Below are 15,823 nucleotides of genomic sequence, written 5' to 3' on the forward strand. Positions count from 1 at the left end.
ATAGTGCAATGCATGTATTGTTTAGTGTTGTGTAGTGGCTTTGCTGGCATGCATAAAACATTATTACATTTTTTTGTCCCACCAAGATTTACATGCTAAAATCGCCACTGGGTGTAGAGGTTTTACTGCAGAAGACTTATAAGGTTTTGAACGAAAGAGTCTCGCCCTCCCAGGCGGTCAGCCTGGTATAGGATCAGTAAGGGGCGAAGTAGTGGATTGTGGGGGTGATTTTTATTAAATAGTGGTAGGTTACATAGGTGTAGGGTTAATTGGTGGTGAAATGTTTTCCTTTTTATTTTTGTATCACAAAATATAACGTGATCGACCACACACTACCGCACAGTAGGTGGCGGCATGCACAAACAAAATATGCGAACGCCATGATACCAAAGAAGAAGAACTGCTAAACGTCGTTAGGCTTTAGCTTCTGGAGAGCGTCAGAGAGGGAACGAGGGCGGCTAAATTTTTGCAATGCCGAATAAAGCGAAAAAAGAGAAGGTAAGTTGGGAGTTGGCTTGCAAAACCGCCCATACGAGTAGTGATGTACAACAACTCGTTTGAACTACGAACAGGCGGCCGTCAACTCGACATTTGCAATGTCCCATTATGACTAGCTAATGTTAGCTAGCTATGCTAACTTGGATAGCTACCGTTAGCTGGGTAGTTGCGTGTAGCCAGTCAGATTATTTGTAACAAAAAGTACAGTACGATTTGAGGGACATAAACGCATAGTTAACGTTTGCTACAATTAAAGTTAACTTCTTAAAGTTACTAAATAACTTGTTCAACTTCAACAAAACTGTCAAAAACATTAGCTTTGCTTGGGAAGGTAAACATGAAGTGCTAACGTTAGCGTTTGACATTAGTCAACTTGCCCCCTGTCCCTACACATTACTTAGCTGACTTTTGAATAAGGCATGTCTAAAATATGTTTTCTTTACAGGAGTCGGGAAAAGTTGTCAAAACCGGAGGTCAGGAAAACGACCATGAGGTAACTAAACACCTCGCTAGCTCTTGAGAACCCGTCTATGAATGTGCAAGATAAACACTTGACGTTAGCTACTACAGCACCAAAAACTATATATATATATATATATATATATGGTTTTGAATGCAAACATTTCAATGCCATTTTGTTCTACCCAAGCAGCGGATATGAACCTGATTCACATGTAGAGAGACTAGTTGTCCGTTTCAAAAACATGGTAGTCACTATCCCTTTACTTTGTCAGAATATAAATAATGCTTGCATAACATTAGCTACTACCATTGTGATCTGAGACCACCCTAAGATGGCTAGTTATGTCAGTTAAAATCAGATGTACTGAAGATGTAGATATGGCCATGAATCCACAGGAACATACACCAGTCAGGGATTAAGCCCTCATAGAAACGGTTTGCCCTCCTCTCGCTCTCTGGGGGTGTAATCCGGGGTTATCTATCTGTACTGTGTGTCATCAGCCATGCAGCCGAACTGCTAATGTGTCAAATTGAAATCGCTGTATTACTCCCACAACCCAATCCAACCCCTCTCTGCATACAGCCAGGTTCCGCTCTCCTCTGGGATGCTTGTGGCCACTGGGGTTCTAAGCTTTTGACGTCAGTGGGATGATGACAATGAAACCATGGGAGTCATATTATACAGGCTGGTTCAGGCTTAGTAATACCCTTTGTTTAAGCGCCAATGGCCTAAGCTAGCACGACCTTCTCATTGTTTGAGCTGGGTTAAACAGGGCGTTAGATGCAAGCAGAGAAGTTTGTTGATATGTCTGTTCAGAAACAAACAGAATAAATGTCTGCCTCTTTGGTTACATGTAGCTAGACTTATTTCCTGTCTCCTGTGTTTTTTTGGATGTGTGAACCACACCACTTTCTTACCCAAGGGCCTGACCAGCTGCAGTATGAAGCTAATACAGTATATAAAGCTGACACCGCTATGAAGGTATAAAGTTATGAAGCTAACACATTGGGTAAATTAATCAGCGGGAGAGAAGACCTTCTGTTGTGTCATGGGTCAGTAATCCAGGCCCGTCATGGGTTCCAGCAGCTTTATTCCTCCCACTACTAGACAGTCGGCAGGCCGGCGGCTCACTAAGAAGGCCTAAAACCCTAAACCCCTGTCTTGTAGTGTGAAAGGCAACATTTAGTTGAGTTCAGTGAATTTGACAAATCCCCCTTCTGATGTAACTCCATAGCGGAGAGACAGCCCTGTCAGGTGTATGTGTGGTGATTAATGGGTCCCAGCAGGCAGGTGGGACAAGACTATGAGAAACTGCCCACATTTACCAGTTTTCATATCTAACCTAGGGGGGGCCGGGACGACTCTACACTGGGTTGTGTTCAGTAGGGGGAAACCTTTTGAAATTAGATACAAAATGAATAGTCCCTCCGTTTCATTGTTTTTTGTTTGGTGTCTAATGAACAAACCTGGGTGCATGCTCTGATCCATGCCCCCCCCCCCCCTCCACACAGCAGGGTTCCAATAGGAAAGGCAGTAACAGCGTCCCTCCCGCCACTCAGCTGCTGAAGGGCAAGCAGCCGGGTTCCCAGACGCCGGTCAAGAAGGACAAGAGGCAGAGCTCGTCCCGCTTCAGCCTCAGCAACAACAGAGAGCTGCAGAAGCTGCCTGCCTTCAAAGGTACGATTGGACCTAATCTAGCCTATTCCTAGCCCTCTCTCTTGTCTCATGCTTTCAAAGGTATGACTGCACAGTAAACCACTCCTAGTCTAGGCTAGTCCTAACTCAGCCTATTCAAAGACATATATTTTGTCTCCGTTCACTCCATAAGTGAAAGTAAATCTAGCTATGTAGGCGATGGTCTGTATCCTGTATTGGCTTGGTAAGGTTTGGTTTCTCAGCCCTCCCAACTGATGTATGTGCTGGCCCCTGTCCCATTACCCCCAGCCCTGGCTTATCCTCTAGGTTTAGCCCTGGTAAGCTTTAGCATAGCTGCCTGCCATCTCCAAAAGCTCTCTTGCATTCTTATCTGATGTAAATCACAGCAACATCACCATCACTCTCTCTCGCTCTCTGTGCAAGTCTCTGTACCTCCCCACTGCTCTGCCATGCTATAAAATGTACCTCCGACAGCGTTGCTCAAGACGTGGAAACAAACAGTGGACGTAAAGGGCTCTGACTTTGCGCTGGATTTAACACAAGTGTCTATATTTAGGGGGTAATCCAGAGATAAGGCTTTGATGCTGCCAGGTCCTTGTTTCAGGATGCTGCCGGTTGCCAGATAAGCGTGTGGTTGGCAGGGAGCTACATTACAACCCACCTACCCTCCCCTGCATTTCTCATAGACAATATCAGCACTGGCGCATGCAAATCCTATGCAGTGTTATAATGTTACTACTGTGAGTGACTGGCATGCAGTTGGCTGTCCATGGCAAACTATTATAGATGTGGAATGTGCGCAGTATTCACATCCAGCAGATTTCATAAGTACATAAGCTATGCTACACCATGTGAAAAGGACAGGACCCGTGCATTACTTAGGCCTAGATGCAGGGTCTGAAATAACATGGAACATTTGGTGTTTGGGGCAAAGTGGAGAGCTGCTTTAGTTTCTGTCTACATCCAACTCTGTCTAGAGTAACCACGCAAGCCAACTGCTTCAGCAGTGATAGTATGTCCTGTACACCTCTCACTCGTCCCTGTGTCTTCTGTCAGACCGCTTACATTCAGGCAGACGCTTATCTCTGATCATGTAATACTTTTGTTTCCTTTCTCTTGCGTTACTGTGTTCTTTACGAGTTCGATAAGCTCCGAGTCGTGATAACAGTTGGTCACATCATGGGCCCAACGAGGGCCTTTGATAAGGTTGTTCTGCTAATATTGTCCGATGGACCATGACCTTGTGGGTGTTATCAGTGGTCCTGTCCTAATAGGCAGTCAGGCACCTAGCAAGGCCTGCTTTCATTCCACACATTCTCCTCTGGATGGAGATAAACTCTTTGTCGGCAGCAGTCAGGCTACACCGAGCTTTAGTGCTGCTGCTTTTTGAATGGCTGAACTACTGCAGACTAGACCGCTACACAGAGCTTTACCAACGGGCTGGCTCTGGACACCTGGGCCACATGAAGAGGTAGAGTGCTGCTTTTGGAGAGTTAGTTCTGTGTAGCTGAAGAGCTGATTTCCGAGAGCTACAATGAACTTTAGGGGTTGTTTATTTTGTGTTCCACAGAGCTTTAGTAGGTGCCTCTTTTTGACAGAAGACTGACCAGGCAGGGGAAGATGCAGCCTGATACCACCTCACATTATTGCTGAGTGGAATATGCAGTCTGCATCCTGTTCACGTGGTGGTAATGCCTAAAAAAAGCTGTTCCCGGATAATGTTTACCTTTTCCACAGTTTGATAAGCATGACCAACTTGCTACTTTGGGGGAAAAACAAACACCACAGTGTTTCAGACGAGTGTCTGTTTTTAGTTAACCCCCCACTTGGCTCTCAACTCTCCCACCCTGCAAGGGTTTGCCAAAAGGTGGTGAAGAAAGAAACGAACAGCAGCTGGTGTTTTTGTTTGAGATCCCGTGACAGAGGAGCTCTCTTGGGAGGGATACAGTTTCTCTCGCTCTCTGTTGGGAACTGTTGTCTGGAGGAACTGTTGTTTCAGAGCGGAGGAACTTCACTCTGTGTGACTGTGAACTCAAGTCATTGGCTGGATGACATATGGCTTCAGTAGTAGCTTGAGGTCAATAGAAAGTGGTGTTGAAGTGTCAGCAGACTCATAAAAGAAGTCTTCAATTACTTATATTGACACATCTTTGAAATGGCTCCAAAACAGACCTTGTTGTTATAGCCAGAGTAGCCCGACGCTTCACAAGTTCAGTCCAGTTGTTCTGCACAACTGTAGAGGCTAGCGGGAGAGTTTATTTAAATGGCTGGAGCCCGGTGGCCTGTGCCAAATGAGAGTTTGGAGGATAACCAATGAGTGAGTGCGTGCAGTCTGTATCAGAAGAACAACAGCTCTTCAGACAGGAGAATGCCCCATGACTAAGCAGGCCAGAAACAGCTCTTTATCTCACACACACACACTTGTTTTTTTTTATTCTTGTGGGGACCTAAAATGTATTTCCATTCAAAATCCTGTTTTATCTAACGTTAACTTCTAACGCCACACCCTAACCCCTAAGCTTAAAATAGCCTTTGTCCTTGTGTGGACATGGGAAATGTCCTAACAAGGGAGAATTTCTTGTTTTACTATCCTTGTGGGGACTTGTGGGTATTTCAGGTCCCCACGAGGATAGAAGAACAAGACGACACACAGAGCTGGGCGGTGTTTCTGCTGCATGTATTTTTATGATTTCGGAGGATTTTCTATGATGTGTTGAACTACACTCCAGTGTATTTTGTAACAGATACTTTTGAAAGCTGTAATTTGTATTTTCAAAATACTTCACTATACCATTTCTTTATAGCAGTTCAACATTTTGTGGCCCCCTTTCACCCTACATTGGTATCAAGTCTGATGGCACTATGGTGTGATATGAGCATCTGATAAATTAACTATATGTAATGTAAAAAGGAACAATTGCATAACATGTTGACTTACTCTGATCTCCGCCCTGAAACGAGGTCAATGGCAATACCCAGTGTGCTTTGCAGTTGTTCATTTTCACATATTTACATTTTGGTCATTTAAAAGATGCTCTTATCCAGAGTGAGAGTGCATTCAACTAAGATGGATAAAGAACATATCACTGTCATAGAAGTTTCTTTAACGGTTACTGACAATGTTGTTTCTTTTAACTCAGCTACTTCCAAATATATTTTAAAGTACATGTATTTTAATTAATTGATACATTGGTCTTTAGGGTATTTTGTAGTTTATGCCCATCCCTACACACCACACACACACACACACTTTAAATACTTGAATCCAGAAATCATATTACATTAATGATTCAAACATTTCAAAGGTCTTGGTTACAAAAAGCTTCCCTTCTCCACACAGCTAGGCTGCCCATAACAGCTATAACAGAGCATTACTTCACCAGTTGCTTTGCTCTAGTCTTATGCAGGCCTGCAATCTTTAGTCCACGTACCGTAAACTGCCAAATATCAGCGCCACCACACACACAAACCAGGAATTCCTTTTATATAACTAAACTGAATGACCTGTTATTAGTATTTTCTAATTGTAAATAATTCTACTGGTAACAATACATTTACCAACTATTCTCCTCTTGAATACTGCCAATGGTACTAGTTAACTTACAAGAGAGAGGCTTCTTCCTTTAACTTTCTCACAGAGTATTCAGTGTGGCGCACAGTGACATTAGCTCTCTCCCCATGTGCTACTTTGCCAATAGACACGCAGCCTCCCTCACCTCTACTGTAAAGACCGTTGGTTCAGTCTGTATCTATAGCAACATCAATACTTACTCTTACCTTCCTATAGTGACCCTGGACACAGAACATCCAGATCGAAAACACGCAGCAGCTAACCTGACTGGTCATCTTCAGTTCGACCTGCTACAAACAAAGCTAAGGAATCCCGCTGTCAGTTGGAACATTTTCTGAAAACGCAGTTGAGTTCACAAGTTGCACTATGACTCACTTCACCTATTTGATTTAGGTCAGAAACCACAGTAGGGGGGGAAAGCATGAAACACGCCAAGAATCTCACTGCCGATAGTTATGTATCACAGTGGGAGGCTGTTCCTTCTCTTGCTAGACAGAAAGCAGTACTTGCTGCGTGCTGAGCCGGTAGCGACGAACCTGCCATTTCTCCTTGTGGACTCGGCCAACAACTTGACTTTGAACCAATGGGTGGCAGATAGCCTAGTGGTTCGAGCGTTGGGTCAGTAACCGAAATGTTGCTGGATCGAATACCTGAGCTGACACGGTAAAAAATCTGTCGTTTTGCCCCTGAGCAAGGCAGTTAACCCAGTGTTCCTCGAGCGCCGAAGACGTGGATGTTGATTATGGCAGCCCCCTGCACCTCTCTGATTCAGAGGGGTTGGGTTAAATGAGGAAGACACATTTCAGTTGAATGCATTGTTGTACAACTGACTAGGTCTCCCCCTTTCCCCAATCCGAGAACACAAACCCCCACGTGGGGACCGGAGTTTGGAATTTGGAATTTTCTCCATATATCGGTTAAATGTCATGAGCCATTCACACTTCATATGCAATGTAAGTTATGGGATGGTAGCTGGTTAAATGCACAGACGCTATAGACACAACAGTAAATACAAAGGAGATGATAGAGGAATACAGGAAAAAGAGGACCGAGCACGCCCCCATTCTCATCGACGGAGCTGTAATGAAGCAGGTTGAGAGCTTCAAGTTCCTTGGCATCACCAATAAACTAACATGATCCAAGCACACCAAGACAGTCGTGAAGAGGGCACGACAAAACCTATTCCAACCTCAGGAGACTGAAAAGATTTGGCATGGGTCCTCAGATCCTCAAAAGGTTCTACAGCTGCGCCATCGAGAGCATCCTGACTGGTTGCATCACTGCCTGGTATGGCAACTGCTTGGCCTGCGACCGCAAGGCACTACAGAGGGTAGTGCGTATGGCCCAGTACATACGCCCAGTACATACGTACATCCTGCCATCCAGGACTTTTACACCAGGCGGTGTCAGAGGAAGGCCCTAAAAATTGTCAAAGACCCCAGCCACCCCAGTCATAGACTGTTCTCTTTACTACCGCACGACAAGCAGTACTGGAGCGCCAAGTCTAGGTTCAAGAGGCTTCAAAACAGCTTCTACCCCCAAGCCCTAAGACTCTTGAACAGCAAATCAAATGGCTACCCAGACTATTTGCATTGTCTCCCCACCCTATTTTACACTGCTGCTACTCTCTGTTGTCATCTATGCATAGTCACTTTAAAAACTCTACCTACATGTACATATTACCTCAACTAACCTGTGCCCCTGCACATTGACTCTGTACCGGTACCCCCCTGTATATAGTCTCACTATTGTTTTTTTTCTATTGTATGTTTTATTTATTTTAGGGGGTGGATCAGCTTTAATATTGTAGATTGTTGCTTCCATCAATGTAATTGTCTTCATCATTTCCAAACCCCCATATTTTTGGGGGTAAATATATCTATACATTTTTTAAATATATACTTTTTATTATACCCCTCCCCCAATTGGAGTAAACACATCTTCTACTTTCAGTTTATACAGACACAATCTATTTTACAATAGTTATTTTGTTTGTTTTTAGACCTTCCTCTATTTCTGATGTCTATCCAGTTTGATTTCTATTTGTAATTGTGCTATTTCACAACATTTCTAAACCTATACATTTTACAGACCCTGAATGTTTTACATTGATTATCTTGTTGTTAGTCCCACCTTTCAACTCCATTCAACATTTCCCATCTATCTCTTAACACCATCCATTTTGGGTTTCTATTTGCCATATATTTTTCAACTGTGCTGTGATGCTTCACAAAAGTACTGAACCTTTCTATTCTCATAGCTTCTACAGATTGTAAATTAAAGAAACATTTTTGCTGAAATAATGATCTAATGACTCTGCCTCCTCGCAGCAAAATCTGCAGAGCTGGGAAGATTTTATCCCCCATAATATATATAACATTCTATTGGTTACAAGAATTTTGTATAATTTAAATAGAAACTTTTTGAAGTTTTGAATCCGATGTCGTTTTGCTTGTCAATTCATAAACCATGTGCCATGGAATCGGTACATCAAATCTCTGCCCAACTATTTTGCAATTTATATGGCACCACTGTCAAATTTTTGGTCCTTTAATTTTCTTCAACCGTTTTTGATCTTTAAACTTCTTATGGCTGCAATCCAGTTAATGGGATCGATATGACAACAGCCAGTGAAAGTGCAGGGCGCCAAATTCAAACAGAAATCTCATAATTAAAATTCCTCAAGCATACAAGTATTTCACACCATTTTAAAGATACACTTCTTGTTAATCCCACCACAGTGTCTGATTTCAAATAGGCTTTACAGCGAAGCACCTTAAACGTTTATGTTAGGTCACCGCAAAAACACAGCCATTTCTCCAGCCAAAGAGAGGAGTCACAAAAAGCAGAAATAGAGAGAATGAATCACTAACCTTTGATCTTCATCAGATGACACTCATAGGACTTCATGTTACACAATACATATATGTTTTGTTCGATAAAGTTCATATTTATATCTAAAAAACCTCAGTTTACATTGGCGCCATGTTCAGAAATGCCTCCAAAATATCCGGAGAAATTGCAGAGAGCCACGTCAAATAACATAAATACTCATCATACACTTTGATGAAAGATACATGTTTTACATAGAATTAAAGATACACTTGTTCTTTATGCAACCGCTGTCAGATTTCAAAAAGCTTTACGGCAAAAGCACAGTATTCAATAATCTGAGAACAGCGTTCAGCCACAAAAGGAAGCCATACAGTTACCCGCCAAATTGTGCAGTCAACAAAACTCAAAGTATTATACATCTTCACTTACCTTTGCTGATCTTCGTCGGAATGCACTCCCAGGACTCCCACAAGAAATGTTTGTTTTGTTCGGTAATGTCCATCATTTATGTCCAAATAGCTATTTTTGTTAGCGTGTTTGGTAAACAAATCCAAAGTCAGGAAGCGTGTTCACTAAAAGCAGACGAAATGTCAAAAAGTTCCGTAACAGTCAGAAACATGTCAAACGATGTATTGAATCAATCTTTAGAATGTTTTTAACATCAATCTTGAATAATGTTCCAACCGGAGAATTACATTGTCTTCAGAAGTGCGATGGAACAGAGCTCCCTCTCATGTGAACGTGCATGTTCAGAGCATGGTCAGGTCATTGGAGACCTGATTAATTCCTGTCTCCGTCGGCCCCACTTCACAGTAGAGGCATCAGACAAGGTTCTACAGACTGTTGACATCTAGTGGAAGCCGTAGGAAGTGGAAACTCATCCATATCCCACTGTGTATTCAATAGGGTCTTGGTTGAAAATCGACCAACCTCAGAATTCCCACTTCCTGTTTGGATTTTTTCTCAGGTTTTTGCCTGCCATATGAGTTCTGTTATACTCAGACATCATTCAAACAGTTTTAGAAACTTCAGAGTGTTTTCTATCCAATACTAATAATAATATGTATATATTAGCAACTGGGACTGAGGAGCAGGCAGTTTACTATGGGCACCTCTGGGCACCTTTCATCCAAGCTACTCAATACTGCCCCTGCAGCCATAAGAAGTTAATTTACTTGCCTCTTCTATTTTTAGGTAATGCTGCAATTAGTTGGTTGTAATTTTAGGTAGAGCAGACATTTCCTTAGGTCTGTGTTAGCTGCATTTGACAACTCCAGTCCTATTTATGATAACATTTACAAAAATGACACCTTTTAAAAATAATTTTATCAATAAACTTGTATATTTGAGTTTAACTACAATATATGTTGTATTATTTGTTCTGTCAGGTGGATTAAACTGAAATTGCAACCAACTTTCTAAGGCATGTTAAACATTTAAAATTAAAATTAAAAAAACATATTTTGGAGATATCGTTTTCAAATAACCGAAAGTGTAATCTGAATAAAGGGGAAAACGTCCTTTCTTGCACATGGGTTGAGACATTCTTAGTAATTTACTAGAGAACCATTTCGGATTTGAGTAACTTTTGTATGACTGATACATTTTGTGAGGTCTAATGCTTTAGTATTTAATAATTTCTTCCCTTCGAATTCATATTCGTTATGTTAATAGGCCCTTTTAATTTTGACTGGCTTGTCATTCCAAATAAATTTGAATATTTGTTGTTCATATAATTTAAAAAGCAGGTCACTAGGTGTAGGCAAAACCATAAGCAAATAGGTAAACTGATATGACTAAAGAGTTAATCAGGGTGACTTCTTCCCCGTCACAAGTAGACAGGTATTTTATTTTCCATGGTGGCAAGATCTTGATCTATTGTTAACTTTCTATAAAAATGTATTGGAGTGAGATCATTTCTTTATTTCATGATAAGTATACTGAGTATGTCCACATCCCCGTCAGACCATTTTATTGGTAACTACACAGTAATGTAAAAGTTGAACTTTTTTTGTGATCCAATACATAATGTAGTACATTTACCATAATTTGGTTTTAATCCAGAGAGGTTAGCAAAAGTATCTTGATCCTCTGAGGCTGCGGAGGGATTCTAATTGTGGTTTTAATAGAAAACATGAATCATCAGCGTATAATGAAACCTTTGTTTTTAAGCCACGGATTTCTAATCCCTTAATATTATTGTTGGATCTAATTTTAACAGCTAACATTTCAATGGCAATAATAAATAGATATGCCGATTGTGGACAACCTTGTTTTTCTCCTCTTGACAGTTTAAAACTTACTGAGATGTAGCCATTATTTACTATTTTATACATAGGGTTACTATACTTAAACCCATTTTATAAGAGATTCTCAAATTGAAATATACTAGGCATTTATATAAAAACTCCAGTCGTACTTTATCAAAAGCCTTTTCAAAATCAGCTATGAAAACCAGGCCTTTTTCCCCAGATATGTCATAGTATTCTATTGTTTCCAGTACTTGTCTTGTATTATCTCCAATGTATCGTCAATGTAAAAGACCTGTCTGATTAGGATGAATAATATCTTGACAAAACCTTTTTAATTTTATGCGCCAAGCATTTGGCTAGAATTTTTGTATCGCAACACTGAAGTGTAAGAAGCCTCCAATTTTTTTAAATGGACTGGATCTTATATAAACTCAGCAAAAAAAGAAACGACCTCACACTGTCAACTGCATTTATTTTCAGCAAACTCAACATGTATAAATATTTGTATGAACATAAGATTCAACAACAGACCTAAACTGAACATGTTCCACAGACGTGACTAACAGAAATGGAATAACAAAGAAGGGGTCAAAATCTTAAGTAACAGTCAGTATCTGGTGTTGCCACGAACTGCATTAAGTACTGCAGTGCATCTCCTCCTCATGGACTGCACCAGATATGCCAGTTCTAGCTGTGACATGTTACCCTGCTCTTCCACCAAGGCACCTGCAAGTTCCTGGACATTTCTGGAGGGAATGGCCCTAGCCCTCACCCTGCGATCCAACAGGTCCCGGCGTGCTCAATGGGGTTGAGATCCGGGCTCTTCGCTGGCCATGGCAGAACACTGACATTCCTGTCTTGCAGGAAATCATGCACAGAATGAGCAGTATGGCTGGTGGCATTGTCATGCTGGAGGGACATGTCAGGATGAGCCTGCAGGAAGGGTACCACATGAGGGAGGAGGATGTATTCTCTGTAACGCACAGCGTTGAGATTGCCTGCAATGACAGCAAGCTTAGTCCTATGATACTGTGACACACCGCCCCAGACCATGACGGACCCTCCACCTCCAAATCGATCCCGCTCCAGAGTACAGGCCTCGGTGTAACGCTCATTCCTTCGACGATAAACGCGAATCCGACCATCACCCCTGGTGAGACAAAAACGCGACTCGTCTGTGAAGAGCACTTTTTGCTTGTCTGGTCCAGCGACGGTGGGTTTGTGCCCATAGGCGACGTTGTTGCCAGTGATGTCTGGTGAGGACCTGCCTTACAACAGGCCTACAAGCCCTCAGTCCAACCTCTCTCAGCCTATTGTGGACAGTCTGAGCACTGATGGAGGGATTGTGTGTTCCTGGTGTAACTCGGGCAGTTGTTGACATCCTGCACCTGTCCCGCAGGTGTTACATGTGGTCTGCCACTGCGAGGACGATCAGCTGTCCGTCCTGTAGCACTGTCTTCGGCATCTCACAGTACGGACATTGCAATTTATTGCCCTGGCCACATCTGCAGTCCTCATGCCTCCTTGCAGCATGCCTTAGGCACGTTCACGTAGATGAGCCGGGACCCTGGGCATCTTTCTTTTGGTGTTTTTCAGAGTCAGAAAGGCCTCTTTAGTGTCCTAAGTTTTCATAACTGTGACCTTAATGCCTACCGTCTATAAGCTGTCGGTATCTTAACGACTGTTCCACAGGTGCATGTTGATTAATTGTTTATGATCCATTGAACAAGCATGGGAAACAGTGTTTAAACCCTTTACAATGATCTGTGAAGTTATTTGGATTTTTACGAATTATCTTTGAAAGACAGGGTCCTAAAAAAGGGGTATTTATTTTTTTGCTGAGTTTATATACCACTTGGATCCTGTTTCAGTAATAATGATATCAGACATTTTTGCTTGTCTGATAATCTACCGTTTATGTAGGAGTGGTTAAAACATGCTAATAATGGTCCTCTGAGTATATCAAGAAAAGTTTGGTATACTTCCACTGGTATGCCATCCAGCCCTGGAGTTTTCCCGGACTTAAAGGCTTTAATTGCATCAAGAAGTTTCTCTGTAATTTGGCCTTCATGTGTTTTTCTGTACAAATGTTAATTTGACATTGTTAATAGGAAAAAAATCCATACAATTAGCTTCAGTTAGTGGAGATGGGGGAGACTGAAACAACAACTTTCTTAAAGTACTTTAGTTCGGTGAATCATAGTCCCGCTATTGTTATTTTCCTGCTGCTCTTTAATTACTTGGTACTTTTATTTCTTATGCTTATCCATATTTTTTAAACTGCATTGTTGGTTAGGGGCTCGTAAGTAAGCATTTCATTGTAAGGTTTACACCTGTTGTATTCGGCGCATGTGACTAATAAAATTTGATTTGGAATAATTCCTCCTAGCTAGCTAGCCACTGTAGTTAGTATTTCCATTATAATTCAATCACAATGCCTGTTATTGCAGTGTCCTTAGCTCAATTGCTATGTTGTGCTAGCTAGCAAATATGCTAACGCTAGCTAGCTAAAATGTCGCTATGGGCAGGCAGAGGCAGTATGGGATTATGGAGAGTGAATTACATTGTTCGTCATTTGATAGATATTTATCTAGCTGTGGCCATCTGTATCAACAAGGGCTTTATACAAAATAGCAACATTGGCACATCTAGCTAGCTAACAAACATTGGAATCTAGACCTTAAACTAAGCAATGCAAACGGACATGCATTGCCAAACAATGCTACTGCCACCTCATGCTTTGGAATATTTTAACAAGGCCTTGTGACTGCCAACTTCATGGTCTTTGCTGTGTGAATAAAAGAGCTTGACTACTGACACTGTTCAGAGGTGCTAAATATTTTTGGTTGGTGACAGGTAGACAATCCTATGTGTGTTTCTGCTCTTTACAACGAGCATGGTTAGTCAGTCTACACCCCTGTCATTGTCTTATCAAGCAGAAAGGGCTGACACACATACGACTAAGAGCAAGAGAAGAATGTGAGCCATAGTCGTTGTGTGCGCGCCGTGTGTCTGCCTGTTGTGCTGGTGTTAGTGATGTATCTGCTCTCTATGAGAGCAGCTGAGGCAGAACATTTGCTCACTAGCTTCCTGTGTAATAACTGTGGCTTCCTGTTTCTTACACCTGGGCCATCTGTATGTGCACGCACACACGGGTCCTCCGCTTTTACTGAATGATAGTCAATGCCTCCACGTGTTTTGCTATTTTTCACGTCTTTCATCAATCACTGTGTAATTATGTATCCTCTCATTATTGTTGTTTGAGGGGAAATCCACTTGTTGTGAGCCAGAGATAAGATGCAGCCTAATAATACGTGTGTATAGAACTGACCTACTGTACGTTGTATAAAGTATCATTGGACTATCTGTGCTTTTCCTAGAGACTAGATAAGGCGGGTGATAATGTAGCCTATTAGGCTACACTGCTTGTTTGCTTACTTTTTATAGTGGGTTACTTTGTCTGAGTCTTGATTTATTTATTTACATTGCTCTTTCTGATGGGAATGCCATTTATTGTAATGGAGGCGGGGGCAGGGTAGATGTTTGTGTGAGCGAGACAGAGAAGGAAAAGAGATGAGGGGTAAGGTTTGCAGAGCTTCAGTCATCTTTCCCCCTGAGGTTGTTAGCCAGACCTCCTGTGTCTGCTCCAATCACAGCAAAGGTCCCGCCTCTTCCCCAGCACACCAGCAAATCCCCTCGACCTGCCTCATGCTTGTGCATTCTTACAGCCTGCCCCATGTGACCCAGGTTGGCCAATCACACTCCTTAGAGTGATGACATCACTAACTTGCCTGTTCCCTCCAACTGCAGCAGAGTTTCATTTTCTGCTCGGAGTGTTTGGTGTTAAAATGGAGGCTGGCTCCTCGCCTTAGCCTGTGCTACCTTCTACCCCAGCCATTAGATGTTGACAGGCACTAGTGCTGCCAGCGTGATGGTTCTGGATGCACCGAGCTCAAATGGGCCCTTTCAGCCCGTGGTCCTCATGCATTTCAGAGGTGAGCAATGCTAGCTGGCAGTTTTTTTTCTGTGTCTTATATCTGGTTCTGTGTGTGTGTGTGTGTGTGCGCACTAGGGGGAGGTGGGCAAAAATGTTGCCATTTACCATCTGTAGCTGTTTCAATGTGCTTTGCAGATAGAAACGGTTTGAGACTAAAGCCTTCTCTAGGAGGCGGCAGGGAAGGGTGTCTTATCTACTGTCTGGGCACCTGGGGAGTTTTTGGAGCAAGTGAAGATTGTTTTTGTCGTAGACAATCAAGGAAGGTTTTTGCTAGGGCATTGCATAGCTCAGTGTGGGAGAAAGGGAGGGGAAGGGGGCTAGTTTTACTGCCTTCTGCCTCTACCATCCCCCACCAAGACTGCTGATGTCAAAGGATGTGAGGTCACAGCCGTTTGTGTGTTTTGTGTCACCCTAAAAAGGCAGAGCGCTTTTGCTATGCTCTGTCCCTCGCAGTGGAGATGGCAGTGTTTTCCCTATATTCATTTAGTTGTTGCCACTCTCGAAAATATGATTACATTTTTTAAAATAATTTTCGGATGGTAAAATGTTTT

At 42.2% G+C, this 15,823-nt stretch overlaps 1 protein-coding gene across 4 annotated transcripts in view; it reads left to right on the forward strand.

Moving 5' to 3' along the window:
* The first annotated feature begins 398 nt into the window (after nucleotides 1-398).
* LOC120019136 (serine/threonine-protein phosphatase 2A 56 kDa regulatory subunit gamma isoform-like) overlaps nucleotides 399-15,823 on the forward strand; it is a 37,636-nt gene continuing 22,211 nt past the window's right edge. The window contains exons 1-3 of one of the 4 annotated variants that reach the window (XM_038962411.1): nucleotides 399-498; nucleotides 944-991; nucleotides 2,473-2,638. In XM_038962411.1, coding sequence (XP_038818339.1) covers nucleotides 472-498; nucleotides 944-991; nucleotides 2,473-2,638 — 241 coding nt within the window. In that variant the 5' untranslated portion in view covers nucleotides 399-471. Of the gene's footprint in view, nucleotides 499-943; nucleotides 992-2,472; nucleotides 2,639-3,945; nucleotides 4,089-15,134; nucleotides 15,271-15,823 lie in introns of those variants that run through there. The other 3 variants (XM_038962412.1, XM_038962414.1, XM_038962413.1) reach the window with 3 other exon arrangements.

The sequence above is a fragment of the Salvelinus namaycush genome, chromosome 24 (assembly GCF_016432855.1).
Source record: "Salvelinus namaycush isolate Seneca chromosome 24, SaNama_1.0, whole genome shotgun sequence".
In the NCBI taxonomy this organism is placed as follows: domain Eukaryota; kingdom Metazoa; phylum Chordata; class Actinopteri; order Salmoniformes; family Salmonidae; genus Salvelinus; species Salvelinus namaycush.